Source organism: Monodelphis domestica, chromosome 8 (assembly GCF_027887165.1).
Source record: "Monodelphis domestica isolate mMonDom1 chromosome 8, mMonDom1.pri, whole genome shotgun sequence".
Taxonomy (NCBI): domain Eukaryota; kingdom Metazoa; phylum Chordata; class Mammalia; order Didelphimorphia; family Didelphidae; genus Monodelphis; species Monodelphis domestica.
This window is the reverse complement of record NC_077234.1, coordinates 167,547,519-167,573,541: the sequence shown is the minus strand read 5'-3', so window position 1 is coordinate 167,573,541 and position 26,023 is coordinate 167,547,519. Positions and strand designations below refer to the sequence as shown.

The following is a 26,023-nucleotide window of genomic DNA, read 5'->3' as shown; positions in this document are numbered from 1 at the left end:
AGACTACCTCAGTGGCAGTCTCTTCCCACAAGCATCTCTTCTGCTTCCTTTCTTTATTTCCTCAGTGTTTAACATAGTTTTTGGCACACAGTAGGGGCTTAATCTATGTTTATTAACGGACTCATTGGTACTTACAGATGCTTTCTTGATAAATTTATTTATTTATTCATTCCTTCAATTATATATTTATCTATTGTAAAACCCTTTTCTTCCATCTTAGAATCAGCACTAAGGTGGAAGAGTGATAAGGGATGGCAATAGGCTTTTAAGCTACTTGCCCAGGGTCACACAGCTAATCTGAAGGCAGATTTGAATTTAGGACTTCTCATCCCTGGGTCTGGCTCTAGTTGATTTTATGTAGCCTTCAGTAAGGTTACTGTGTCTTTACATTGTACAATTGTATATAGTGCTACGATGACAAAATTTCAATGATGTCTTTTTTTTTTTTGCAATGAAAATAATCACTTCAAAGAGCTGACCTATTCCATGTCATATGTGTTTGCTGGATGTCTTCTGGCCCCATCTAAACAGGTTCTCAGAAAAATATAATTTAAAAGAACTCACACCAAGCTTTTTGCAGTGTGATTTTCTCTGTTGTTCCCATCATTCTCCCCATTACCTTTTTTTTTGCAAATAACTTTATATGCTAATTTCAGTACAAGTTAGCTGAATTGGCTTAAGAATAATGTTTTGTTCCTCATTATAACAGTCATACACAGATTACATTTATCTAAGAACTGTATTAGTGGTGGTCAATGGTCTTTACCATTTCCTGCTTTTAGAGTCCCTTAGCTTATTATTTAAATAGTTCAAGTTGGAGAGTTAATAATTGCAATTAATATCCTTTTATTTTTACCTTTTTCTTTCTTTTTTTTTTGTCTAATTTGTTGTTTATTTTTGACTTTACACACAAAAAGCTGATTCGGGGTCTAATTCTCAGACACTGGGACAGATGGTAAACAGGGATTTCTCTTTTCTTTTTTCTTGTTTGTGCTTATTGTTTGGATGGTGAATTAGCTTCCAAGTCTTTTTCTGAAAGGTACTAATGGACCCCATTGGATATAGCCACATTTTCATCCAGACCCTCTTGTTACTTAAGACATAAAGCTGAAAGAACAGTTGTTTGTGACAACGATTATAAACTGCATCAAAGAACTTTCCTAGTGTAGAACTGACTTCTACCAAGTTGTTAAAAGATGAATTTCATTTTATGTTCTTCTCAACTGAGTTTCTGGCCTTGAAAAGATAGAGTGATGAGTGACTCTCATGAACCAGAGGCTGGAATCAATGCAGATTTTATAACAATTGCTAGCATTTATATAATGTTCTTACATTGGATATTAGCAGTGACCTTAGGAAGTATGTGTTTTTAAGTATCTCCATTTTATAGATGGGGAATGAGAAGCAAAAAGGAATTAAGTGACTTACCCAAGGTCACACAGATAATGAGCGTTTGAGAATTTGAATTCAGATTTCTCCGATTCCAGCAGCTACATGGCACAGTAGATAGAGTACCCAACATGGAGTCATGAAGACTTCTCTTCCCAAGTTCAAATCTGGCCTCAGATACTTCTTAGCTATGTGATCCAAGGCAAGGCACTTAACCCTATTTGCCTCAGTTATTCATCTATAAAATGAGCTAAAGAAGGAAATGGCAAACCACTGCAATGTCTTTGCCAAGAGAACCTCACAAAGGATGGGGTCATGAAGTCAAATACAAATGAAATTACTGAATAACAAGATTACCTGATTCTATGTCAAACACTATATTCACTGTGCCACCCAGCTGAGGCAGATAGGACTTTCTTATTCCTGATTTTAAAAATGAAACAAGGAGACATTCTTTATAACATAAGTGCTGAATGATAAAAATAAACTTTTCCTGCCAAGATGCTGTGAGTTGAGATCAGACAAATCCAAGCTACTGGATTAATTAATGGATTAGTAAATTAATTAGTAAGTAGGATTAATGAGGAGAATGACAATATAAGAAGCAATATTGCCTTAACGAAACATTAGAAAGAAAGGGAGAAAACTTGTTTGGTGTGAGTTTCTATTAAATTATATTTTTCTGAGATATGTTTAGATATGTTTAGAACACATACTTATTAATCCCATGAAATGAGATTGGACAAATCCAATTATTTTGCATTGTTTTCTTCAGCTCTTTTGTAATTCTGACTTCCATATGAAAATGTTGTGATAGAATTCCTTTATATTTATGTGCACATCCATAAAAAAGCAAACATTTTTACTGAGTGCTTTTGTATAATAGATGTAAAATTGATTAAGAGTTGGCCTTACAGCCAGGAAGCCCTGGGCTCAGCTTCTCTCTCTCTTGACACATATTTGCTATGTAAAATCACTTAACCTTTCAGTATTCTGAGGAACTCAAGATTATAAATGACTGAGAAGCTGCCAACTGGCATTAGAAGAAGAGGTTCTCTTTAACTGGGAGTTTCCTATACCAATGGAGTCCTAGAGCTTTTCCACTGATTTGAAAATAAACCATCATTTTCTATCCAAACTTCCTGTTTTCTTAAAAACAACAAGACTCATTCTGTTCTAAAAATGACATAGATGAGGCTCAGAGAGATTGGTTTATTAGGAAATCCTATCACTATTTAGACTTTTCTGCCCCAAATTGTTGTTATAACATATATGAGGAAAAGACTGTGGTAGCACCAAATAGTCAGAGGAGGGATTTACTTGTATCTTGGCTTGTCTCCATGCTGAATTACTGTTTTTGTTGTTGTTTTGATATTTATTTTACTCTGGATTTCACATCCAACTATGCTCTGATGCCTAGTGACTACATGTAAAGAAGTTGTATACATATTAATAATATATCTACTTTTATGACAGTGGCACATTAAATATAGCAAGAGAGAACGAATAAAAGCATTGACCTTACAAAGTTGTTCCAAAAGTCTCAGTGTAATTTTAAGTTTTAATAAAGCTTTGAGACACTCTATGTGTACAGAAACCCTGGGTCCAAGCTCAATCTCATGCTCAGGGTCCATTTAGACCACATTCTGCTCATGGCAGAATAGTCGGGGAGTTTTGTGGAAGAAATGTTCTTTACGTGTGCTCAAATGTAACATTTCTGGCAAATGGTTAAAAATTTATGCAAAGGAAAGTTTCTCTATAAAGAGCCATTGAATTGTATGAATTGCCCACTATGAAGGCACAAGGCCTTGAAGAATAGTTTGCACAATGTCTTAGGGTGCTGGAGTTTTTCAGTCCTAGCATTAAAGAGCTCTAAGGGGCCTTGGACCATCTAGACCCTCCATCTCATTTGATAGACATAGCCAAGATGACGCAGGGAGATAATGACAGAGCTGTTGCTAGACCCCAGTTCTGCTACAGATCATTCCCCTGATTTTTCCCTCATAATGCATTTGTACAGCCCTCTTTCAGATTTACAAAGCATTTTCTTTACAATCCCTCAGAATGAAACAGCTACCCGGTCTCTTTCATAAGGTTACTATGGATACTATCTCTCATGAAAGGTACAGGCATTTTTGGTCTTTAAGCTGTCTCCATCAGGCTTCAAGGAATACCTTCTATTTCTAATAGACAGATAATTTAATAATAAGAAAATAATTCTCAGCATCTCTATACCATATATGTCTGAACTCGGATCACATCCTCCCATCTTTATCTTTCTAAATGGAAGATTCTTCATCCTTTAGACTATTTCCATATATGGGATTCCCTCATCATTTTATCTTTTAGTTGTCTGTAATTCTAGCTCTTATTTTTAATCTTAATTAGAATTTATCAGAATTAGGCACAAGATACCCTGTTTTTTTAGTGCCTTGTTTTATACAATAGATAGGTGAGGGTTTAATTAAAGTAGGTTTAATCCATGATTGCTGTCAAATTATATCATATTTTAAATATGCTAGTGGGGGGCAGTTTTTAGAAAGGAAGGAAATACACATTTTTCAAGTATATACAAAGGGCCAGGTTCTGTACTAATATTTGACACATATTTAATACTCAACAATTCTAGGAGACAGGTGCTATTATCCTCATTTTATAGTTGAGAAGAATGAGGCAATCAGAGGTTAATATACTTTCCTCGATGATGAAAGGTCTTGGATCAAATCTGGCCTCAGACACTTCCTAGCTGTGTGACCCTGGGCAAGTCACTTAACCTCATTGCCTAGCCCTTACTGCTCTTCTGCCTTGGAACCAACACACAGTATTGATACTAAGACAGAAGGTAAGAGTTAAAAAAAAAGCTAACAATACATTGAGAGAAAGCTAAGAAACACTAAACATAGAAGGGAGTGCTGCCCATTTGGTTATTTGTTTCCAAGGGTGGCTAACTACATGTGGCTTGCTGGAAGATATGAAGGCATATCACTAAAGACTCTTTCTCTCATCCTTCTCTGAGGAAGACTGAATCCTCCCAGGAAGACAAGTGAAAAATTGATGCTAGAAGCTCGCCACTCTGCTCTACTTAGAGAGATCAGGTTCCTGGCTAGAATTATGTGTTACTGGTCCTCCTAAAGTGTTCGTCTAGGGCAGTGATGGAGAACCTTTTAGAGACCATATGCCATGCTCTGCCTCCCCCCCAGTTTGTATGCAGTGACCCCCTCCTCCCCACCCCTCCCAGAGACCAAGGACCAGACCACTTCTCCTCCCGCCCTCCTGTTGTCTCACTCCAGACAAGGGAGGGAGAAAGGAAGGGGAATGGCCTGAGAGCTTTGATCAAGGGAGGGAATAAGTGCAGAGGAGCAGGGAAGCTTGGTGGAGAGGAGAAAGGGAGCAGCTCTACCAGTTTTCTTCTGCCTTTATAGTAACTCTGCCAGGGACCACACATATCCACAGGAAGGTTTCCATGTGCCATCTTTGGCATGCAAGCCATAGGTTTGCCATCACAGGTCTAGTGGAAGTAATCATTAGGTTCAAACTGAATTTCTTATCACTCTACCTTAATGAGGAAGGTGACCAAGTTTGACATCCAATGCTTGGCTTCCTTCTCACCACATTGCCAATTTCACAAAGCCACATAACTGAATGAAAAAAGCCACATAACATAAATGAAATAAAATTACCCAAACAGATAGCAAAGGGAAATCAGAGAAGGTACTCAGATGTGAATACTCCAGGCAATAAACAAAATAAATGAGCTCTTCCACTGAGACAGAGAGACAAAGATGGACACAGGGGCAGAAAGAGAGAAACAGAGGCAGAGACAAAGAAAGAGTAACCCAAATCTCACCAAAATGTCTAGGGTAGAAAGCTGGAGAGAGGAATACAGTTGAAGTGCTCTCTCCTCTATATGTTACTTTCTTCTCAGAGTCTCCCTTCAGTGAGAATCATAATCCCTGTTTCTTCTCACTCTAAACTAGAAAGCAAAAGCACAGTATCTCTCTTCCCATGTTTTTGCCAGTCCCACAGCTCACACAGGTATGGAGCAATCAATCTGCACCAATGACGAGAATTCCATAGTAAACTAAACTATCCCATTCAGTCTGTTTAGAAAAGGAAGAAGAGGATTGGAGGATTATAGAATATGGAGCTGGAAGAAATGTTAGAGGTCACATAATCCAATCCTTTAATCTTAGAAATAAGGATGCTAAAGGCTGGAAGAGTTAAATGGTTTCCCTCAAATCCTAGTAGCAAAAGTGGTAGAGAGAAGATTTGAACAGAGGACTTGAGATCCCAAAGAGAGCACTCTTTCTGTTGCCCCACACTGCCTCAATGAAACTGAAAGGGAACTCTGAGGTCATTTACTCTAACCCATTCACTCATTAATTTTCTTTTACAGGAAAGGAAGGTGAGGCCTGGAGTAGATAGATAAATTGCCCATGGTCACCTAGACAATAGGTAGCAGAATGGGAATGTTTATCACATTTGTGTCCAACTCTGAGAATGGGAAGAAAAAGTGAACTGGAAACAAGGCTCAGTGTGTTGGCTATGATAAATAGCAGACCTAGATATCAGTCTTGAATAAAGCAAAAGGCAGGACCAAGAGCATAAAGCAAAATCATCAGCAGGATAAACAAACTAAACAAGGGAAAGTGGGAAGGAGCCAGATCTCAGAGAATAGTCTGCTGAAGAGAGTATTTGAGTTTAGCAAGTTCTTTCCATGGTGCCATCTTTTAGTTCAGGGTATCATGCTGGCTTTGCTTTTCCTACTCTGTTTTATAAAGCACAGCTGTTTGCCTCATTGCAATCCAGGCACAAAAAGTAAACCACAATATACAGTCATTTCATAAACACAACAAATAACTTTTTAAATTCAAAGCACAGAGAAATCGGGCAGCTAACGTGGTCAGGAAGGCTGCTTAGAAGAGGTGGGTCTTGTAGGATTTGGGCTGACGGATTTAAATAATTTTAGAGAAGATTATCCTGACAGTAAGCTTGGATTGCAGGAGAACTGGAAGTCAACAAGCACTTATTAGGCACCTCCTATGTGCCAGGCTAAATACTGGAAATACAAAGACATAAAAACCAATCTCTGCTCTAACAAAACACAATCATGTTAACTTAACATGCAAACAACTATGTATATAGTATAAACTGAGGATAATTTTTGAGGGAAGGCACCAAGATTAACTAATGGTGGCAGTGGGATGGAGAGAAAAGATAGATATGATAGAGATTTTCAGTGGAAGAATCAATACAATTTTTTGGTCAACCTGAATGTGGAAAATGGAAAAGAAAAATGACTAAAAAATGATTGTAAGTTTGGGGTCTAGGTTCCTAAAAAAAAGATGGTTTGTAGTTTTGCAAAGCAAATGATTACTTCCAAATTAGCAATACAGATCCAACAAATGTCCTTTGATTAGATTTGCTGAAAGCTAGGTACTATAACAACAATAATGTATGCTGAATGACCTAATTATATTATTTACAAGGCAAGGACCCAGGACAACTCAAGAAGGCTCATGCCAAAAGAAAAGGATATCCTCCACCTTGGAAGGAAAAGTCAGAGTCTGAATGCAAATTGAAACATACAATTCTTTATTTCTCCATGAATTTTTGTATAGTGGAAGCAATATGTATCTTCTTTCACAACATGAAGAACATGGAAATAAATATTATATAATAATAGATCTACAAGAGATATCATATCACATTACCTGTCTTTATAGGGAGGGGGGAGGTATCGGAGGGAGAGAACATGGATTGTAAAACATCAGAAAATGAATATTAAGAAATTGCATTGACATGTAATCTGGAAAAATAAAATATTATATTTATTATATAATTATATTTATTTATGTATTATGTTCATAAAAGTATTAAAATATAATTTTATACACAACACCTAGGTATCCCTTGGGTCATTTACTGTCTGTTGTTGTCATGGGGTCTGATGCATCCAGTGGTACCGCATTGCTACCTACTTTGACTGTCAAAGTGAGAGAATTCTGGAAAGAGAAGGAACTGCAGCAGAGAGAGCAGATGGAGGTGGGGTTTTCTTGTTTGTTGTTTTCCTCTTGAAAAGGTGTGATCAGAAAATTCAGAAGGAGCTACAGATGGGAGTTTCTGCCTTATACAACAGGATTTATGTCCAGATGCAAACCCACAGGAGGGGAGGGTGTGAGGGCACCCTGTGGATCTGTGGAATTCATCACTGGCCTTCTGTTCTCTAGTGCATTTTCCCCCAGAGGCTGTCTTTGCCAAAAGCCAAAAGTAATTTTCATCTCCAAACCCTTCAGTCAGGGACTTAGCGTGCAATAAAGGCTTCTGAGGGATTTCTGAATGCTCCGTGGAATTTCTTTAGTGGTAATAATAGCAGCATTTTTTAAACAAACATCATTTTAAAGGATTCTTTGCTGTTTTTGATCTTGCTAAACAACGTTTTAAAAGGACTAGTAAGGATATGAGGCTTTTTGGATATGTTAACTGATTCAAACTCAGACTTCATATCCATGATAAAACTTGATTTATAGAATTTAGAAAGCAAGCAAGTAAAGGGGAAGAAGTCATATATCTCTGCAATATTTTGAATCTAAGTAACCAGGAAAATGTTGGTGTCACTGACTGAGAGAGGAATGATGGGGGCAGAATTTGTTTGTGGAAGGGCAGGAAATGATTTTGGATTTAAAATTTATGTGTGTGTGCGTGTTTAATCTTTGAAACCAGAATCTTGGTCCTCTATTCCTGCCTCGAATCATCTATGTGAATGATACCACATGGCATCTTTCTGGTGGAATAAGTAAATATATACAGAATTTCTTTCACAGATAAGAAACATCCTTGCAATTAGCTCCATTCTGCCTAAGAACTACCTACAGTGTTCTATCAATTGAGCACACCCAGTGATCTTGTATAACCACCTTTCATTTTATTCCCAGGAAGAACTGTGCTCTTGGCAGAAATTCCCTTAGGTATTTTTTACAGTCTTCATGCTATTAAAAAAAAGTAAAGTTAGAGCAGGAGCATAAAACTCTAGTGAATTACATAGACAGTTCCAGCCAGGACTAACATAGAGTCTTGGAAAATATGTCTTCCTATAGAAGAGGACTCATTTTCACAGTGCAAGTCCTTATCTAGGAGCTAACAACCAAAGTGAAATTTTTATATATTTTGTTTGTCTTGTTCAGTCATATCTGACTTCTCAACATGCCATTTAGGGTTTTCTCGGAAAAGATAATGGAGTGCTTTGCCATTTCTTTCTCCAGCTTATTTTACACATGAGAAATGTGACGCAAACAGGTTAAGTGACTTGCCCAGGGTCACACAGCTAGCGTGCCTGAAGCCACATTTAAATTCATGTCTTCCTGATTCCAGGCCTGTAGCTCTATCAACCACATCACCTGTCCAATATGATAGATAGATGGCTGGATGGCTGGGTGGATGGATGGATGGATGGATGGATAGATGGATAGTAGATGGATAGATAAATGGAGTAATGGCTGGCTGGATGGATGGATAGATGGATGGATAGATGGATGGATAGATGGATGGATAGATGGATGGATAGATGGATGGATGGATGGATGGATGGATGGATGGAAAGATAGATCCATACCTGTAATTTCATGATTGGATGTGAAAGGAATCAGAGCAACAGCAATTTCTTAACTTAATCTTTCAGAGTTGCTAGTGTGAAGTTAATTGACTCCCTCAGAGTTTTCCAGACAATAGGATTTAGAGGGAAGATTTCTTGCTCCTTACTGATTCAAAAGCTATGTCTATCCACTTCACAATATTTATCCTCAAATATAATATACAGGGAAGAAAAACTGGAGCTTTGATTCCTTAGGTTGAGAATTCCCAGGTGAGCAAACTCTCTCTACCAATCAAAGTCAATACCTTTTTGCAACTCAGGCTTAGATAATGAGGTAGAGCACTGAGAATTTAAGTAATTTGCTCAAGGTCACAAAGCAATGATTATCAGAAGCAGGTTTTGGCCCCAAGTGTTTTTGATTATGAGGCAAGTTCTCTAATCACAAAATTTTATTCTAGTAAAAAGATAAAAAATGTTGTGCTACTACCATAATTAAGTCCACAGTTTTGTGTATATTAAGTTGCAAGCTCTAATCCTAAGATAAGCAACAATAAAAAAGGGGAAAGCGGAAACAAGAGAGAGAGAGGAACATATATAAGATTCCTAGAGAAAGAGGCCAGAGATTCAAAGTCTCTAGTAATTACAAACTGAAATAGAATAAAATGAGCAGAATCTAGAGAAAACTCATATAAAAACAATAATATTATCAGCAAAATCAACTTGAAAACTGTAGGAACTAAAAACAATGCAATGACTATCCTTGACTCCAGATGACCAATGTCAGGACACAGTGATGGATTTGGGGTGCAAAATGACTAAGTAGATGGGTAGATGGATATATAGATAGAAAATAGATGCATACACATATGTATGTATATGTTTATATATAAAACAGATTGATGAATATGCATATTTTTATTGAGGAGGTTCTTTTTTAATTTTTCAGTAAAGTTGGAGTTGGAAGGAAGAGACATTAGATTTCTGTTAATTTAAAAAATAGTTTCATTATTTTAAAAAAATCATTGGATTTTACTGAGACATAAGTTTGAGGAGATACATAAAAGCACTATGAAAATTTGGCATAGTAATTGAAGAAATGAATAGAGGATAAATAAGAGTCTGACTTGTATGATTAAAGTCTTCCTGAGGGAGGAAAGCCTCTGATAGGGTGTTAATCAGTCTCAATTTCTAGAGTCAGGAACACAGAAATCAATCCCCAAATACTGAGTATAGTTCAAGTGATTTGGCTAAAGCTTGGAACACAGAAATCCACTCAGTAGAGATCTAAAAAGATTGGGATGCAAAGATCCAGATCAATTCAATAATCTAGTTCTTCAGCATTTTCTTGTGTCCTGTCCAATTCTTTGTGACCTCATTTTGGGGTTTTCTTACATGGGAGAAGTATGTCACTTCCTTCTCCAGCTCACTTTAGAAATGAGGTACTGAGGTCCACAGGCTTGCTCAGGGCCAGATTCAAACTCATGATGTTGAGCCTTCTTGATTCCGAGCCCTATCTGCTACTCCACCCAGCATCCCCCAAATCTTCAGCTTCAGAAAGAGCAAATGGGGACATTATTATATCTTCTACCTATCCATGGCTAGAAGATTAAAGATCACACTGCCTTGGGCCTGAGATGGGAAAGTCAAAGAAGTTCTAAACAATAATTTAGGGCCCAAGTTAAGGCTAGAAGGTAGGAAACTGGACCAAAGGAAGAGGAACATGGGGGAAGTTCAGATGGGTCCCCACTCAGAAATAAGGCAGACTTGGGAATGGAAAACTTTAGAAATAGGAACAAAAATGGCCTGAAGAGGTGGACTCTAATACCAGGTCAGGTCTTAACAGAGACAGATTATTCTGGTCCAGGTAGGTCTATCAGCAGTGATAATGACTCCAGTGATGAGAAGCCAAAAGAAAGAGGAGGCTTTTACAAAACAAAAAGAAAGATATTGAATGGTACAGGAATTAGGTCCATGGTCTGGAGATAAAGTCATCAACATAGTAGGAATGGAGGGGGTTAGCACAGAAAATTGTAGCATTGACTCCATATTGTGAATCAGTTCTGCAGCTGGCTCACTTCCCTTTCTATTTAATTATGGGTTGAGTCCAATTTCTGTCCTGTGAGAAAATGATTTGGTTTTGGGGAATAGGGAGAAAATCTTACTGCATTGTTTGAACCTACTGCCTGCATGGCTGGGAAAGTGAACTACCTCTATTTGATGTGTAGAGAGCCTGGTCTAAGGACTTGGGTTATGTTAAAAATAATCAAACTACAATTAGATCCAAAGATTAATACAAAGAGTTTTCTCTTAAAAATCTCAAGCAACCCATATATCTTACTGAAAACTGGCTCCGTAATGGTAAATCAGATATTGTTTCCATAGTCCATGGTTTCCAATTGGGTAGAGTAGGATTGTACTTTTTTTTTTAATTTCAGGGGATTGCACCTGCTCATTCTCCCTCCCTCATTTTGGAAAATCCCTAATTTTTCCTCCATTTAGGAATCACATTATCTAATCTGTATGTTTTTCCATTGTTTTCTTGTAATTGATTAGTCTTATTCAATTAATTTAATTGTTTTTAATGTATAAAAATCTGTCTTGGGGTCCAGTGGCAAAGCTGAGTAAAGCTACTGCTTCTCATTTGTTATGAATGTGGCTTGCATTGCTTAAAAATTGATATGCTCAGAAGCTCACACCTTTGTTTCTTCAGTAATTTCATCATTCACCTGCCACAGAAACAAAGGGCAAAGCAGTAAATTTTGGATATAGATACAGAAGGCATATTTCCCAATCTGTCATGCCTCACCCAGTGAATGTACTAAGAGAGATCCTTGAGTTTTCATTGGGGTTAACATCAATCATCTCCCACATTTCCTTATTAAGATAAATGTACATAACCAACCAATCAACAAGCATTTGTTAAATGCATACTATGTGCCAAGTTGTTGGCATTACAGAAAAGAAAAACAGTTCTTATTTTTTTTAACTGAACTTAAACACACACAATAGATTATGTTCTCCAGGCTAGCTAACTTGAGTTTGCTAGTCTAGCTTCTTGTTTTTCAGCTAAGGGACATTGAACAGGGAGTTGAGGAGACCAGTATTCAAATCAAGCCAAATCTACTTACAAGCCATTTGTCCCTGTATTATTATTATTATTATTATTATTACCTCTATTTGACTTAGTTTCCTCAACTATAAAATGGGAGAATAATATCACCTATATCCCAGAGTTGTTTTGAGTATTAAAGTGCTATCTACATATTAGCTATTTCTATGGAATGACCAATTTTGGTTGTAGTTGACCTGCTTCTGCCCCTCTCACACACCCATTACCAGGTCACTGAAGCTGGTCATTATCCTTCTATTTAACAGAGTTGAGGCTAGACAGCATCTCAATTCCAATAATGACAGTATGATTATAGAGAAGCTTAGTAAGTACATAGAGTAGATAAAATGTTGGTTTTGGAAAGTATCGAATCCAATCCTGGTTATGTAGCACATTATCTATGTGACTTTGGACAACTCATTTCAGTTTTTTGTTCTGCATTGTTTAGGAAATGAGAATAACTTTAAAGTCCTCTTCTGTTCTTATGCCCTCTTATCTTATGGCTTTGGAAAACTCTTCATACTTATTTCGGGAGACCAAAGAAGCTTTTCTAGAGTCTCTTTTTCTTTCATCTCCCTCCTTAGAGCACAAACTTCTATTAGTTTCATGTTCAGCGATTCTTGGTTCAAAGCCTAGAAAAGTGAGCAGCACTTAAAGAGCATCTGAGTCCATAAGGTAGACTTTATGCTTTTATAAACCCTGAAGATTGTTGAAGAGTCTTAAGAAAAATCTTCATGCCTTTCAAAATTGAATGTAATATCAAAAAGAAATTTGTTTCCATTTGCCTCATTCTATTTCTTGTTTGATTTAATGTTGTGAAATAACAGCTGAAAATACACCATTTGTAATATTTAATCAAAATAATATAATAATAGAAATATGCCTTTCGAGTATCTCCAGCCCTTGAAATGAACTGGACCAATGCCAGGGTATTTCTGCAATTGGCAAGTTTCCTGTGCCCCCAGGGCAGTGCAGCAAAGCTGTAGACATGATAAAATAGTTACCTAGGGAGAACTGAATTTCCAGCTCTTTGCTGCCTATCTGGGTAGAAGGAACTTTTGACCTTTAAGAATGAACTGGATTAGGCAAAAGGTTCATGGGAATGGAGAGATGGAGTACCAAAGGAACATCGTAGGTAATTAGTCAAGAGGATAATATAAAAGATGATAAGCCTCTAAAGTACTAATTGGAATAAAAAAATAAAGCATGACATAGCTTTATGTAAAGAAGAAAAGAATAAAGGAAGACAAGTCTCCTGAAAATGACTCCCCAAAAGAAGTTCACAGAAAATCCTAGGAAGATGAAATTACAAGAAAAATTAGTCAAAGTCTTTTTTTATTAAGGGTTTAAATAATCCCAAATAACTAATTTCCTTTCCTTTCTTTTCTTTATTCCGAACAATAATTGAGTTCATGATGACTGATAGCAAAAAGATTCTGAAGAGCCTTCTGAATCACTGAAGAAGTTAAGTAGTGCCTGCCCTTAAGGAATCTGCTTTTTATATCTTGCCCCTGTATATCTATACATATAGATAGATAGATGTAAATACAAAATATTATGAGATAGGAGCTATTCTTTTCCCCATCTTACAGATGAGGAAACTGAGGGCAAGAGGGGTTAATTATTTGTTCAGTATCATAAAGCTAATAAATGTCTCCAGATCTAAGGCCCAAACACTAGGTCAACAACCTCCCAATGGAAGAAAACTTGATCATGATTTCACAGTTTAAAAAAATCAATTAACACCCTAATAAGTAAAAATCTTATCAGGAACAGCTGTTAAAAGTGATAGAGGAAATACTGGCACCTGGATTTTTAAAAAAATGACTTCACAACTACAGGATAGTGGATACAGTGCTACTAGAAAGCATTTAATCTGAACTACATCTTGAGGGATTTGGTGGATTGCAAGCTTCAAAATGAATGAAAACTGGGATATGGCAGTCAAAAAAAAAACTAATGCAGTCTTAGACTAAGAGAAGCATACAATCCCTTAACACTCAGGCTGGCCATCTGTTATTTCATGCTTCTTTTATTTTCCTTTGAAACAACATTTATGAAGAGCAAGATACTTTGTACATGAAAATGTTCTTGAAATTTTGGTTTCAAAAACAAAAATAAAATAGTTCTCCTCAAAAACCTTATGCTCCATGGAGGGAAAACAATTATGTGCCCACATAAGAGATTCACAATGAACACCTAATAGAGAAATGATAATTTCAGGATGGAGTGGCCAGAGGTTTAGGATGCCCCAGAGGGAATACAGGAAGGGAGATTGAAGCTATCACTTGAGCTGAAATTTGAAGGAGAGCGATTCTAAGAGAGCTAAAATGATAGCTCATTCTAGGTATCTGCAAAGGCCAGAGATGCAGTGCCATATGTAAGGGATAGCAAGAGATCCAGTTTGGACTAGAGAGTGTGCACAGGAGAGGAATGTATAATAAATCTGGAAAGATAGGTTGGATTGTGAAGATCTTTAAAGGCCCAAAGGAGGAAACCATATTGGACCATGGGGTGAGAATGAATCAATACAGCTTCTTGAGGAGATGAGTGACATGGTCAGAATGGTGACTTGGTAAGATAACTATAGATTGTAAAGGGAAAAAACGAGAAGCAGGGAAATAATTTGGATACTATTACAATACTTCAGGTTAGGAGCAATAAAGGTCTGAACTAGAGTGTTGTCAAAAAAAGAGTTCAGGAGATTATTATATATATATACATAAATATATCATATTTTCCCCATATATAGCGAGTGAGAGAGAGAAATGAATAAATAAATAGATAGAACTATAATCTAATTGCCAACATTCAGCAATTGATTAGGTATGGTGGGTTAGGGTACCAAAGAGTTGAAAATGAGTCTGAGGTTGCAAATTTAGGGGACTGGAAAGAAAATAGGACCCTTACTAGAAAGAGGGAAGTTAGAAATCAGGGCAGTTTTGGGGAGTAAAGTAAGTTCACTTTTAGGTATGTTGAGTTTCAGATGCCTACATAAGTTCCAGCTGAAAATCTTCAATGAGAAAAAATGATACAAATAGATGATCCAAAGAGCCATTTGCAAATAGCTAAGCAGTCAATGGATATGAATACTAGTATTCCAAAGGAAAAAATGCAAGCTATCAGTGATCATATTTTAAAAGCTCCAAATATAAATATACATAGCAGAACAGCACTCCAGCTTCACCTTACACCTAATAAGTAGATTAGTAAAGATGAACTCCCAAAAAATGGATAGTCAGTGATGGAGGGTACATGGGAAGACAAGCAAAATAGTATACTTTTGGCAGAGCAAACAATCTTTGTTTTGTAATTTTTCATTCAAGTGATTTGTCAAAAGGGCAATGGGGACCTTAAAAGTATCTGGATGCTTTAGTACAGTAGTGAAAAACTAAAATAAATAAATAAATAAAACTCATATCCACACTTAAGGATCCCTTTGGGCCACATATTGACTTGGTTTTCAAATGTAGTAAAACTATGTTTCAGTCTATTTTTTATTGATTTTGTTAAATATTTCTTGATTGCACCCCAGAGTGTTGTGGGCCTTGTGAGGCCCTCAGGCTTCATGTTTGACTCCTCTGCTTTAGTAAATGACTGATGGCACAGAATTAGATGACAAGAAATCCTTCTATAACAAATATATGGTTCTAATTCCTAAAGCAGAGAGTCATAAACAGAAAAAGAAAACTCTAAACCAATGTATCTAATGAATACAATGCAAAAATTTTAAATGAAATTCCAGCAAGGGTATAAGAGTATATATAAGGGTATATATCTCAAAGAACATATATGAAAACTGGGCTGGTTTTATGCCACGAATTCACAACTAGTTCAATGTAAAAAATAAAATTTAAAAATTTAAAACATTTAATTGTTTCTATTTTATGTTTTGAATTAAAAATTTTTGTTTAATTAATTTAGAATATTTTCCATGGTTGCATGATTCATGTTGTTTCCCTCCTCTCCTACCCCCACCTCCCTGGCAGCTGATACGCAATTCCACTGGGTTTTACATGTATCATTGATCAAGACCTAGTTCCATATTATTGCTAATTGCACCAGGGTGATCGTCTAGAGTCGGCATCCCAATCATATCCCCATTGACGCATGTGATCAATCAGTTGTTTTTCTTCTTTCTAAAACATTTAATTATTTCAATAAATGCAGAAAAAGCTCTTGACAAAATAAAATATCCATTCCTGTTTATAAAAAGAACCCCCCCCCCAAACTGCTCAGAACTGGAAAGCACAGGGATAAATGGTGCTTTCCTTAAAATGACAAATAACTTCCCTCAAAAACCAAGAGCAAGAATTATCTGTAATAGAAATAAACTAGAAGCCTGTTCAATAAGATCAAGGCTGAAGTAAGGATGTCTGTTATCACCACTACTATTCAATATTGTACTGGTAATGCTAGCTAAAATAAGGTGAGGAAAAAAGAAATGGAAGGGATAAGGCTATGCCTATGCACAGAGTAAACAGACGTATCACTTTCATAGATCTTATGAAGGTTCACATAGGGAATCCTAAAAGATCAAGTAAAACACTAGTCAAAAGAATAACTAGCAAAGTTGTAAGACATAAAAACTCCTATAGATTAACATTAATTCTTATCTTAACAATGAAATCCTGAAGAAAGAGATAGACTAAGAAAATCCAGTTTAAAAAGTAATGGAAAGGATAAAATGCTTGGGAATCTATGGCAAGATGCATACAAGAACTATGAAAGCATCATTCAAACATTAGATGCACAAATTTAATTAGTTGATGATATATTAACTGCTTATGAGAATCTGAATCAATATAATAAAATGGCAATATTACTAAAAGTAATTTACTCATCAAGTGCTATCTATATCAATCAAATTTAAGAACTGACTTGTAGAGCTAGAAAAAATATAACATTCATTTGGAGGAACAATGGTTAAATTTATTAGGGAAATCAATGCAAAAAAAAAAAAGAGAAAGGAGGTCTAATAGTACCAGATTTCAAACTTTACTATAAAACTGTAGTCATCAAAATAATTTGGTACTGGATTAGAACTGGAGGAGTTAATCAATGGAACAGATTAAGCCCAACATAAAGAAGCAAAAGAGCATAGCAACTTAGTGTTTGATAAAACCAAAAATCCCAAAGATGGGAAAACTCTCTATCTAGAAACAGAAGAGTTGGAAAACTAGAGAGTAGTGGTGGTACAAGCAAATTAATAGAGCAGATTTTAATTACCCCAAATTAAAAATGTTTACACAAACAAAACCAATACACCTGAAATTAGAAGACAGACAAAATCTAGAAGGGAAATTGGCCAAGGATTATCATAATATATCTGGTTGCTGCACAAGCTGAATGCCAACTAATTAGAAGTCACAAGGAAGTAACTTGAAGTGATTTGTTGATGATGGACTTTTGTTCACATGATCATGACAGTGTGAAGATGGCATGATTCCTGGCTATGTAGGGTAAATAGTTACTCATCAGAAGCCTCAAGTTTCACATCAGAAGCTTAAAGTTTCAGATAGATGTGAAGTCTGGGGAGCAGCATCATGGAAGCATTAAGATAGCTACATATTGACCATGGCAACACAAGAAGCAAGGGAAAATACAAAATTGTCCTTATTCCTGTGCTGTTTCCCTTTCATTTATAGAGTGCCAATAACAGAGCTTTGGTAGATGGGGCAGAGAAAGTTAATTTGTTGGCTTCATTATCTTTAAAAATTAATTCAACTATTGGTACTTTCTATGCAAGATCTTTTTCCAGTGTTAAGTTGATACTCTAATGCAGGAACTGAATCTTTTATTATATATAACTATATTATATGTAGCTAACTTATAAATATTAACCTTCTTCTTCTAAGTGAACCAGAGGATACCAAGTAACCAAATAAAAGTATTAGCACAAGTCCTGTTGGAATGGGTTAATAAAGAGTTGATGGAGTTTATTTCATTCTATGTTCTAAAGCAAATTATTTCACGAGACATGGTCATTTCTCTTTGTTGTGCTCACGATAAGCATGAGCAAGGAGATAATCATGAAGATCATTACAATTTTTGTATAAATGTCTGTTGCAAATGAAGAAGTTGAGAAATTATTTAAAAACTTATAAATTCTCAAAACCAAATCAACATACAAGGTTGTCCTAAAAGACTTGTTGCTTTTAAAAACTTGAATAGATTAAGTCTTATAGTGGTTTTGAGGTTTCACAGCTTAAAACCACATCAGTACTTTGGGGACACACTCTAATGGGTTGACACTCCGTGGTTTTGGTACAAAAATGGCCATAGATGATCATGAAAAATGTTTTGAAACATAAGATTTCAGATGAAGGAATGCAAGCTACTTCCAAAGCCTTACCCTTGTATATTACAAATACATTCTTCAAGAAAGGAAGACACTAGACATGTCATGAATTCAACAATATTTCCCAAATACTAAATTGAACAGAACATTATAGCCAGTAAAATAGTTCTTGATGCTAGTTTTAGAGTTGTTAGAATCTTAGAGGTCATTTAGTCCAAGCCCCTCAATCTACTAATGAAGAAATTGAGAAACAGGGAGATGAAATGACTTGGCCAATATTTCACAGATAAGTACTTAGCAAATATTTTACCATCCATCTACCCACATGCCTAGTGGCCAAAATTATGGCAATGCTTTTCTTAGTACTTTATCAGTGTTTGTTCCTAAACTGTTCCAGAAATTTCTCATGTAGAAGCAGACTGAGATTGCGGTCCACAGACTTCACTTCTGGAAACCTGCACAATCATGATTAGTCATAAAAACATTGTGGAAATTAAAAGTAATATGCCCAGAATGTATTAATCTAATTATTGAATTTTCAGTGTGTGCATTTCTAACTATGAAATTTACAAATGCCACAGATCAAGGCTTGATTTGCTATTTTATTCATTGTCTAGACTTATAAAAATGATAAAGAAAATATTAAAAATGAAGATTACACTTAAAAGCATATCCTAGTTACATCTATTCCCCCAGCAAGCTAGTTCTTAATCATTTATCAATGCATCCCTGCACAGAACAATGTATTTTGTTTACCAGATAATAAAATTCAAAGGAATGATCATTGGGTCCTATCTCAAACTACATAATTCTGTGGGAGACTCAAGAGTAATAAACAAAATTGGAAATTGAAGAAAATGATTAGTTCTTGATAGGATTAATAAGAATTTAAACCTGATTTTCTTCTGAACCTCATGCTCCCCAGAATGAGAAATTCACACAGAAATTTAAAAGGTCATGATACAGATAATCTCTCTCCTCAGCTACCAAACAAAATATTCATCTCATTCTGACCTTTCATGGCCCTGAACCAATCAAGGGAATAAGCCACAGAAAAGATAATGAGTTACTTTCATTGCAGATCATGCCCCTAAAAGAGTAAATTAGACTTGATATAACTTTCATGTGTCATTGTCACAACATCATATGGCTTCTTATGGGACATGATCTTAAGAATTTCTGATTTTGAAAATTCTAGAGGCTAAGCAGGCACTTAAATCGACTATCTCAGACCTTTAGGGGGATGAATTTTTAGGGTGCATGCTGTGATATCTATTTATACAGGGACTCTAGAGTTACCCTGGCCCAACCTAGGTTTCCAACAATTGGCTTGGCATTCTCATCTCTAACTTTTTACTAGTCTTACCCAGACACAAATTCTTATTGATAGAGAAAGCCTTGACAGATTATATCAGAAAGAGATGTCCACTTTATGCAGACAAATTCAGTCCTCTGAACCCTTTATCACAGTGCATCATCCCCTATTAATATTAAGCCACTTTACTTATTAAGAAAAACACTGATTCACAGCTCTAATGTTACATTTCCCCACTTAGACAACAAAATCAGCCCAGATTCTTTCATGAGGATTTTTACCTAATGGCTTTTAATAATCTGGCTGCTCAGTTGAGGACTTTTCCCTTTCAACTCTCACTTTTTCAACAAAAGCAAACCAAATCAAAAGATGAGTGTTAAGAACTCGTGATATTAGAGGAGGAAATGGCAGAGGTAATGAAAGCCACATAGCAATTGGACTTGGAATGAAATAGGAGATCTGTATTTCCCCTTCCAATTGGCTTCCCTCCGTAATACTCTACTTTCCCAGACTTAGAGAGTTAAGATAACAAACTGTGGCATATTCGATTTTAAAGGATGGAGCCTGGGTCCTACATAAAGGAAGCCAGCTGCCAGAAGCACCTGTATTCTTCCCAATGAAGCACACGACTTCTTTTTCCACTGCTGAACAGTCAGCATATCTCTGTGAGAATATCAGGAGGCTCTCGATGGCAGCCCCAAGCATTTTGGGTAATAAACTGTTCTTGATAGTCTGGTGTTAGTATTGGACTTCATATTCTTAGCTACATTGTTGCTAAAAGAAGTTGCTCTTTTTTTCCTACGAGACTTGCCAAACCCGCTGTTGGAATGCATTTGTGTTATCCTTTTACTAACGGAATTCCTGTAACATTCACAATGACCTAATTGAGGCTCTTGGCCTCAGAAAATGACACGTTTTATGAAAAACTAGGAAGGAGGTTAGAGGTGGTCCCTTAGAAGCAAAGACTGTTCTGACCCCTTTTCCCTATCAATCCTCTCGGAAAAATAATAAAGAGAGTATAAGAGGAGTTATTCTTGCACCCTACTCTCAGTTAGCTATAAAACACCAACCACAATTCAAAAGATTCACAAAGAAGTTCAAAGGGGAGAAAGGTGCAATATGGCTTATATAGCAAATGCTTATCTTCCTATTTACATGAATTCTAGACCTTCTAACAAACATTCTTATCTCAACCCAGGATAGAATGTGGTAGAGTGGAATGAAGCTTTGAGTCATAAGACACCAGTTAAAACCAGCTGCAAATGTTTTAATTTATAATTAAAGAACTGAACCATGGCCCAGCAGAGTATAAACACACTGGACAGCAGCCCCTGTGCTCAGTCCTCTTGCTCATTGGCATGACTACTTTTTCCATCGCTGAGCAGCCCCCATATGAAGTTCTACCTCTAGAGAACTATGTATATGACCTTGGACAACTCATTTGGTATCTATCTTCCTCACATTCTTTATCTATCTTGGGAGGCTTGAACAAAGGGCCTCTCCAGTTGGAGATCTAGGGTTCTCAGGTTGGCTATGACTTAAAATGGGCAGGTAGCCCCCAAATTAAAGATATAAGAAAACTAGAAATCTAGAAAAAAATGGAACAAAATCGTCACTAGTTTTTAAGCAAAATATAAACCTACAGCAGCAGAATGATGAGCAATTTTGACTTGCAGAACAGGTTCTCAAATTTTCCTTGGAGCAAGCAAAAGAAAGGAATTTTAGATAAGTTTTAGAAACAAATTCAGTCATGGAGAGGAAATCTCTGAGAGACACCTTCAATATCAGGGGCAAGGAAGGTTCCATTGCAGGACACACACCAAGAACCTTATTCTGTGAGGTGGAAGAGGAAAGGGAGGTAGGTTGCCCACTGCCCCTAAGGTAACTGCTGAAGAGGACCCTTTGGGTTCATATGGAGACAGGGGTGGGTTGGAGCATTACTGAAGAAGACATCACCTGCAGTGTGGAAGCGGCTGATTGTTTCCTGTTTTAACTAAGCTTGATAAGTAGGGGCTAGGAGAGGCCACCTACTCTAGTGGATGAATAATTGATCTCAAAGTCAGGAAAAACTCAATTTCAGTCCTACCATTGGCACCATGTGATCCTGCCTAAGTCAATTAACTTCTCCATTGCATTGGGAACTCTTTCGGATTACAAATTGGGTAAGAATTGTTGATCAAGTCTAGTTACAAAAACAAGCAAACAAAAATTGGTATAATCTCAGTCATTTCTACCTGATAAAAGAGTAAAAGTGTTATCAGCAGCTTCTAATTTTTGGATCCTTTGGGCAAAGTTTTCATTGCCCCACCCTAGTTGGGACATTGATAGTATGGTCTATATTTCATGATCTGGAATTCCTCTTCAGGGCAGTAAAAAACTTTATGGAATCAAAGTTCATCAACAGGATGATGAATTTTGTCTAAAAGGAGGACCTCAAAGAGAAGCAAATGAGCTCGCTAAGTTAGTGTAGAGGGAAAATTTCCAGTGATTAAAAACAACAACAAAAACCCTTTGATCCAGAAACTTGAGTTGATAGTGGAGGGTAGACATTAGAATAAATTATCCCCAAAAGACCTGGTTAAAAATAACATTTTTAGCAGTAACAGGAAAACTCGGGCTTCTTGTCCACTAAATTCTCTTCACAGAAACCCACCCAGGCCACCACGACAGAAGTCTCAGAAATCAATTACTCAGGAAACATTCTCAAAGGTAGGGATATTTATTACAGGGCCTCTCGGAAGGGAAAGCGCATTCTATAGATCCCGACGCTAGTCTTTGTCCCCTTACCTGCACAGGTCTCCCCATCGTAGGCTTCACACACCCATTCGTGGCACTCGCACAGTGGTCCCAGGTACATGCCGGGCTCCTTCACGTGGCAGATGCAGACTCCGCAGTCACAGTGGCCTCTGCCATTGCACAGCTCGCTCCCGGGGGGCTGCCCGGGTGCTCGGCACCTGCGTTCTGCCTCCGCCCGGGACAACCTACAGGTAGCACCGGGCCCGCTCCTACGGGGACAAAAAAAAAAGCCCATTTATTTACCAGGGCAAAGAATATGGGTTATTCCCGACTGTTTCTCTACACGCCCTTGTCTCCACTCTCTGCCCCTAAGCCTCTCACCTTTCCGACGCAGAACAATATACCTAACGCAGTGACCAGCAATGAGGACCGGTGGAAATCTTTGAAAAGAATTGGAAAAAAAACAGTCTTCCTGTGTGGACTCACGGGAGACTTTAATTATTTCTCTTACTACACCTGTTGCCCTAATTTAGCTTGCGCAGGCTCAGGCCACCCCAGTATTCATCACTTTCCTTGAACTGCAAGTGCCGCTTTGCCAAAGGCCATATCCACTATCCCTAGGTGGAAGCAGTTTCTCAGAAGGTCTGCCCCGTGGCCTGGCAGCTCATGGATTGATTTGCCTGGCTACCTAGTGGGCAAAGGTTGTCCAGATCTGCCCAGCAGCCCTTGAATAGTCCACTAAAGATGCCAGGACAGTAGCTAAAAAGTGGAGAATTGCATTTGCCCCTGGACTTTTTGATTTTGATTTTTTTTTTGGTCTTTGAATCATACACACATGTTTAAGTTTGAATAAATTAATCCAGTGTGTGACACTTGATTTTTAAAAATTCTCTTGAAAACTTTTCAATTCCTTTTTGAAAGACAAAGCTATTTATAGCTACAGCTGTTTACCTTCTTCCTAGGGATTCAAAAAAGTAAACTTGCCTAAGACAAAGATAGTATAAAACAGTAGAAATTTAAAAGGGTCCCATGGATGCCTTTTGAAATATAATATATATTCCTTGGGGTGATCTCTTTCTATTGTTGTCATTACGCAGAGACTTTTAGAATGTGGAATTGTTGAGTATGCCTCATTATATATCTGAACAGCTTAAAAAATGAGCCCTATAGCAATGAGTGCTTTACTATATACAGATTTCTCCCTGTATGGACTTGTATGTGGGGAAAATATCTATTTATGCACATATATTTGTAAAGAGAAAAAGCAATCTAAAAGTTTTGAAACATAGAATTCTGGATTTAGAGAGAAATGAGAGTGGGTTGAAAATGCTTTCTCCTCCTACCTTCATCTTAGGAACTCTTGTAGAGCCAGGACAATTAGTAGGGATAGCTGGGGACTCACTGCCACACCAAGCCATTGTCAACTACGGATGCCTTTTAGGATACCAAAGCCAACTTACCTCAGAGATGGCGAGAAACCTTGGGGAACAGCTGACGACACAGTGAAGAAAAGGGTTGAAGCCAGCAGGAAGAATTTGCTGAGTCCCTGCGTGTGCATGATGAGATAGTCCCAGTTTTCGGGAGCAGGTCTGCCCTTCTGCAAGGTAGGGGTAGCACGGGAGAAGACTCCAGCAGCCAGCCAGGCAATCAGACGGACAGATGAACAGCTAGCCAGCCGGCCACCTTGGTTTGCAAATGCCAGAACTGTCCAAAACGAACTTGAAGCTCTTCTCCGGGCTGCAAGTGCCTTTGATTAGCTGCCTGGAAGGATTTGGGCAGCAGCCGGACTCCTCTGGGCGGGATGTTGGTGCCAAGCCCTAAAGTTTACAGTCTAGGCAGGGAAGTAATTAGAAACAGTTGTACAAGCAGATGGTTTATTTTGACATAAAAAGTGTCCTGTTCACAGATTTGAGAAAACCATCTAGTTCTTCAAGTACAGGCACCATAAATATTTGAACAGAGAATATTTGGACTCGCTTTTAGGAGTGATTATGCTCGATGATCAATGAGATGTGATGGGCGATGGGGGCAAGCCCACACTGATCAGAAAACATTAGTGGGAACAGCAGCTTGAGAGTTTTTAGGAAGTGCCCTCCATTATTTGGGTGATGAGTGGAAGACCTTAAATTGTCAAGGCTTTTTTTTTTCTTCTCCTAGAAAACTCAGACTTCTTTCTCCACTTTTAAATTATAAGTCTGCTTTTCCTTGACTTTTTTTTTCAAAAATCTGGTTTAGGATCTTCTTTTTTCCCATCTGCTGGCAGGTCACAGAATAGTACCTCTGAGTGTGATAGTCAAACACGGAGATTAGCCACATCATAGAAATCTCCCTTCCCTCAGGTCTCCCTGGAGTTCACTCTTCAGCTGGCTCTTCAAGTGGTTGGAATATCCGAGTTTTGACTAAAGAGGGCTTTGCTCCTAAGGAGTATTGCTGTGGTGAAGTAGTTAAAATGAAGGAATTTCTACTCACCATAGCTCTACTCCTACACTTGTGGCTCATTTACACTCCACTAGGCAGTTCTAGCAGCTACACACACTTCAAGAATAAATAGCTGGACCCCTGCTCTAATAACTTTGGAGAGAGAATTCCACTTTAATTTTTATTCAGCCTAATCTCCATTTTCAACAGACTATAAAGTAAGCAGGTTTACAGAATATGGGAAGAGAAGAATCAAACCCTTAATCGGAGTGCAGTTTAGTATTAAAATAATTTTGACACTTTTGATAAATGACTTGTGGAGAGACAATTTTGATGAAGGAAAACAAATTATTCTATTGAAAAGGGAGTCCTCTTTTTTCTCAGAAACTCCTTTTGAAGATTAAAGTTTTCCAAAGTCATTATAATGTCTAGTATTTTCACAGACTATGGTATTCCGTAAAAAAGTACAGCTGTGAAATAAATATCTGTCTGTTAGAAAACATTTAAATTCTCAGATCATTTTGTTTCTGTGACTCATAGAAGAAACATTTCCAGTAAGTTAAAATAGTTGTATTATAGCTGACACTGTGACTCAGTAGAATATCTCTTGTCCTCAGGATCTCTGTCAAAATACCATGAATAACTTAAAATGTACTGTGATTAGCAGACATTCTGGTGCCTTTTGCTTTTCTGGAGACAACTCACATATCTGTGATTTGTAGATTTGAAAAGCAGAAACCACCTACTGCCGTTTCAAGGGCTAACTTATTGTTTGATTTTGTGGCTGGTAGAGATATGCAAGCAGAGCACATAAAAAGTAGAAAAACATAAAATACACATAGAATCACAGTTCTTAAGATTCTAAAGGACTTTAAAATGTAATATAATTCAGCTTCTTTAAAAAAGCATGAATCTTCTCCAAAGCAACACAGACAGTAGCAAAGTAGTCTTAAATGTCTCAAGGGACAGAGAACTCACTACCTCATAGGAAAATCTATTCCACGTTTTGACAGTTATATTTTTTTCTTCCTCATTTAAAATTTACGTACCTAAAACTTCTGCCCATTCATTGGTCCTAGTCCTACCCTCTGGAGTTTCATAGAAAAAGTGGAACACTGCCTTTTAGCTTATTTATTTATTTTTGGTTAATTATACACTTTATTT

General features: G+C 37.1%; 1 protein-coding gene across 2 annotated transcripts in view; it reads right to left on the bottom strand.

Moving 5' to 3' along the window:
- ITGBL1 (integrin subunit beta like 1) overlaps positions 1–24,346 on the bottom strand; it is a 410,067-nt gene extending 385,721 nt beyond the window's left edge. The window contains exons 1-2 of one of the 2 annotated variants that reach the window (XM_003341810.4): positions 23,902–24,346; positions 22,493–22,710 (exon numbers count right to left, since the gene is read on the bottom strand). In XM_003341810.4, coding sequence (XP_003341858.2) covers positions 22,493–22,710; positions 23,902–23,999 — 316 coding nt within the window. In that variant the 5' untranslated portion in view covers positions 24,000–24,346. Of the gene's footprint in view, positions 1–22,492; positions 22,711–22,822; positions 22,913–23,901 lie in introns of those variants that run through there. The other variant, XM_007501332.3, reaches the window with a different exon arrangement.
- Positions 24,347–26,023: the final 1,677 nt, after the last annotated feature.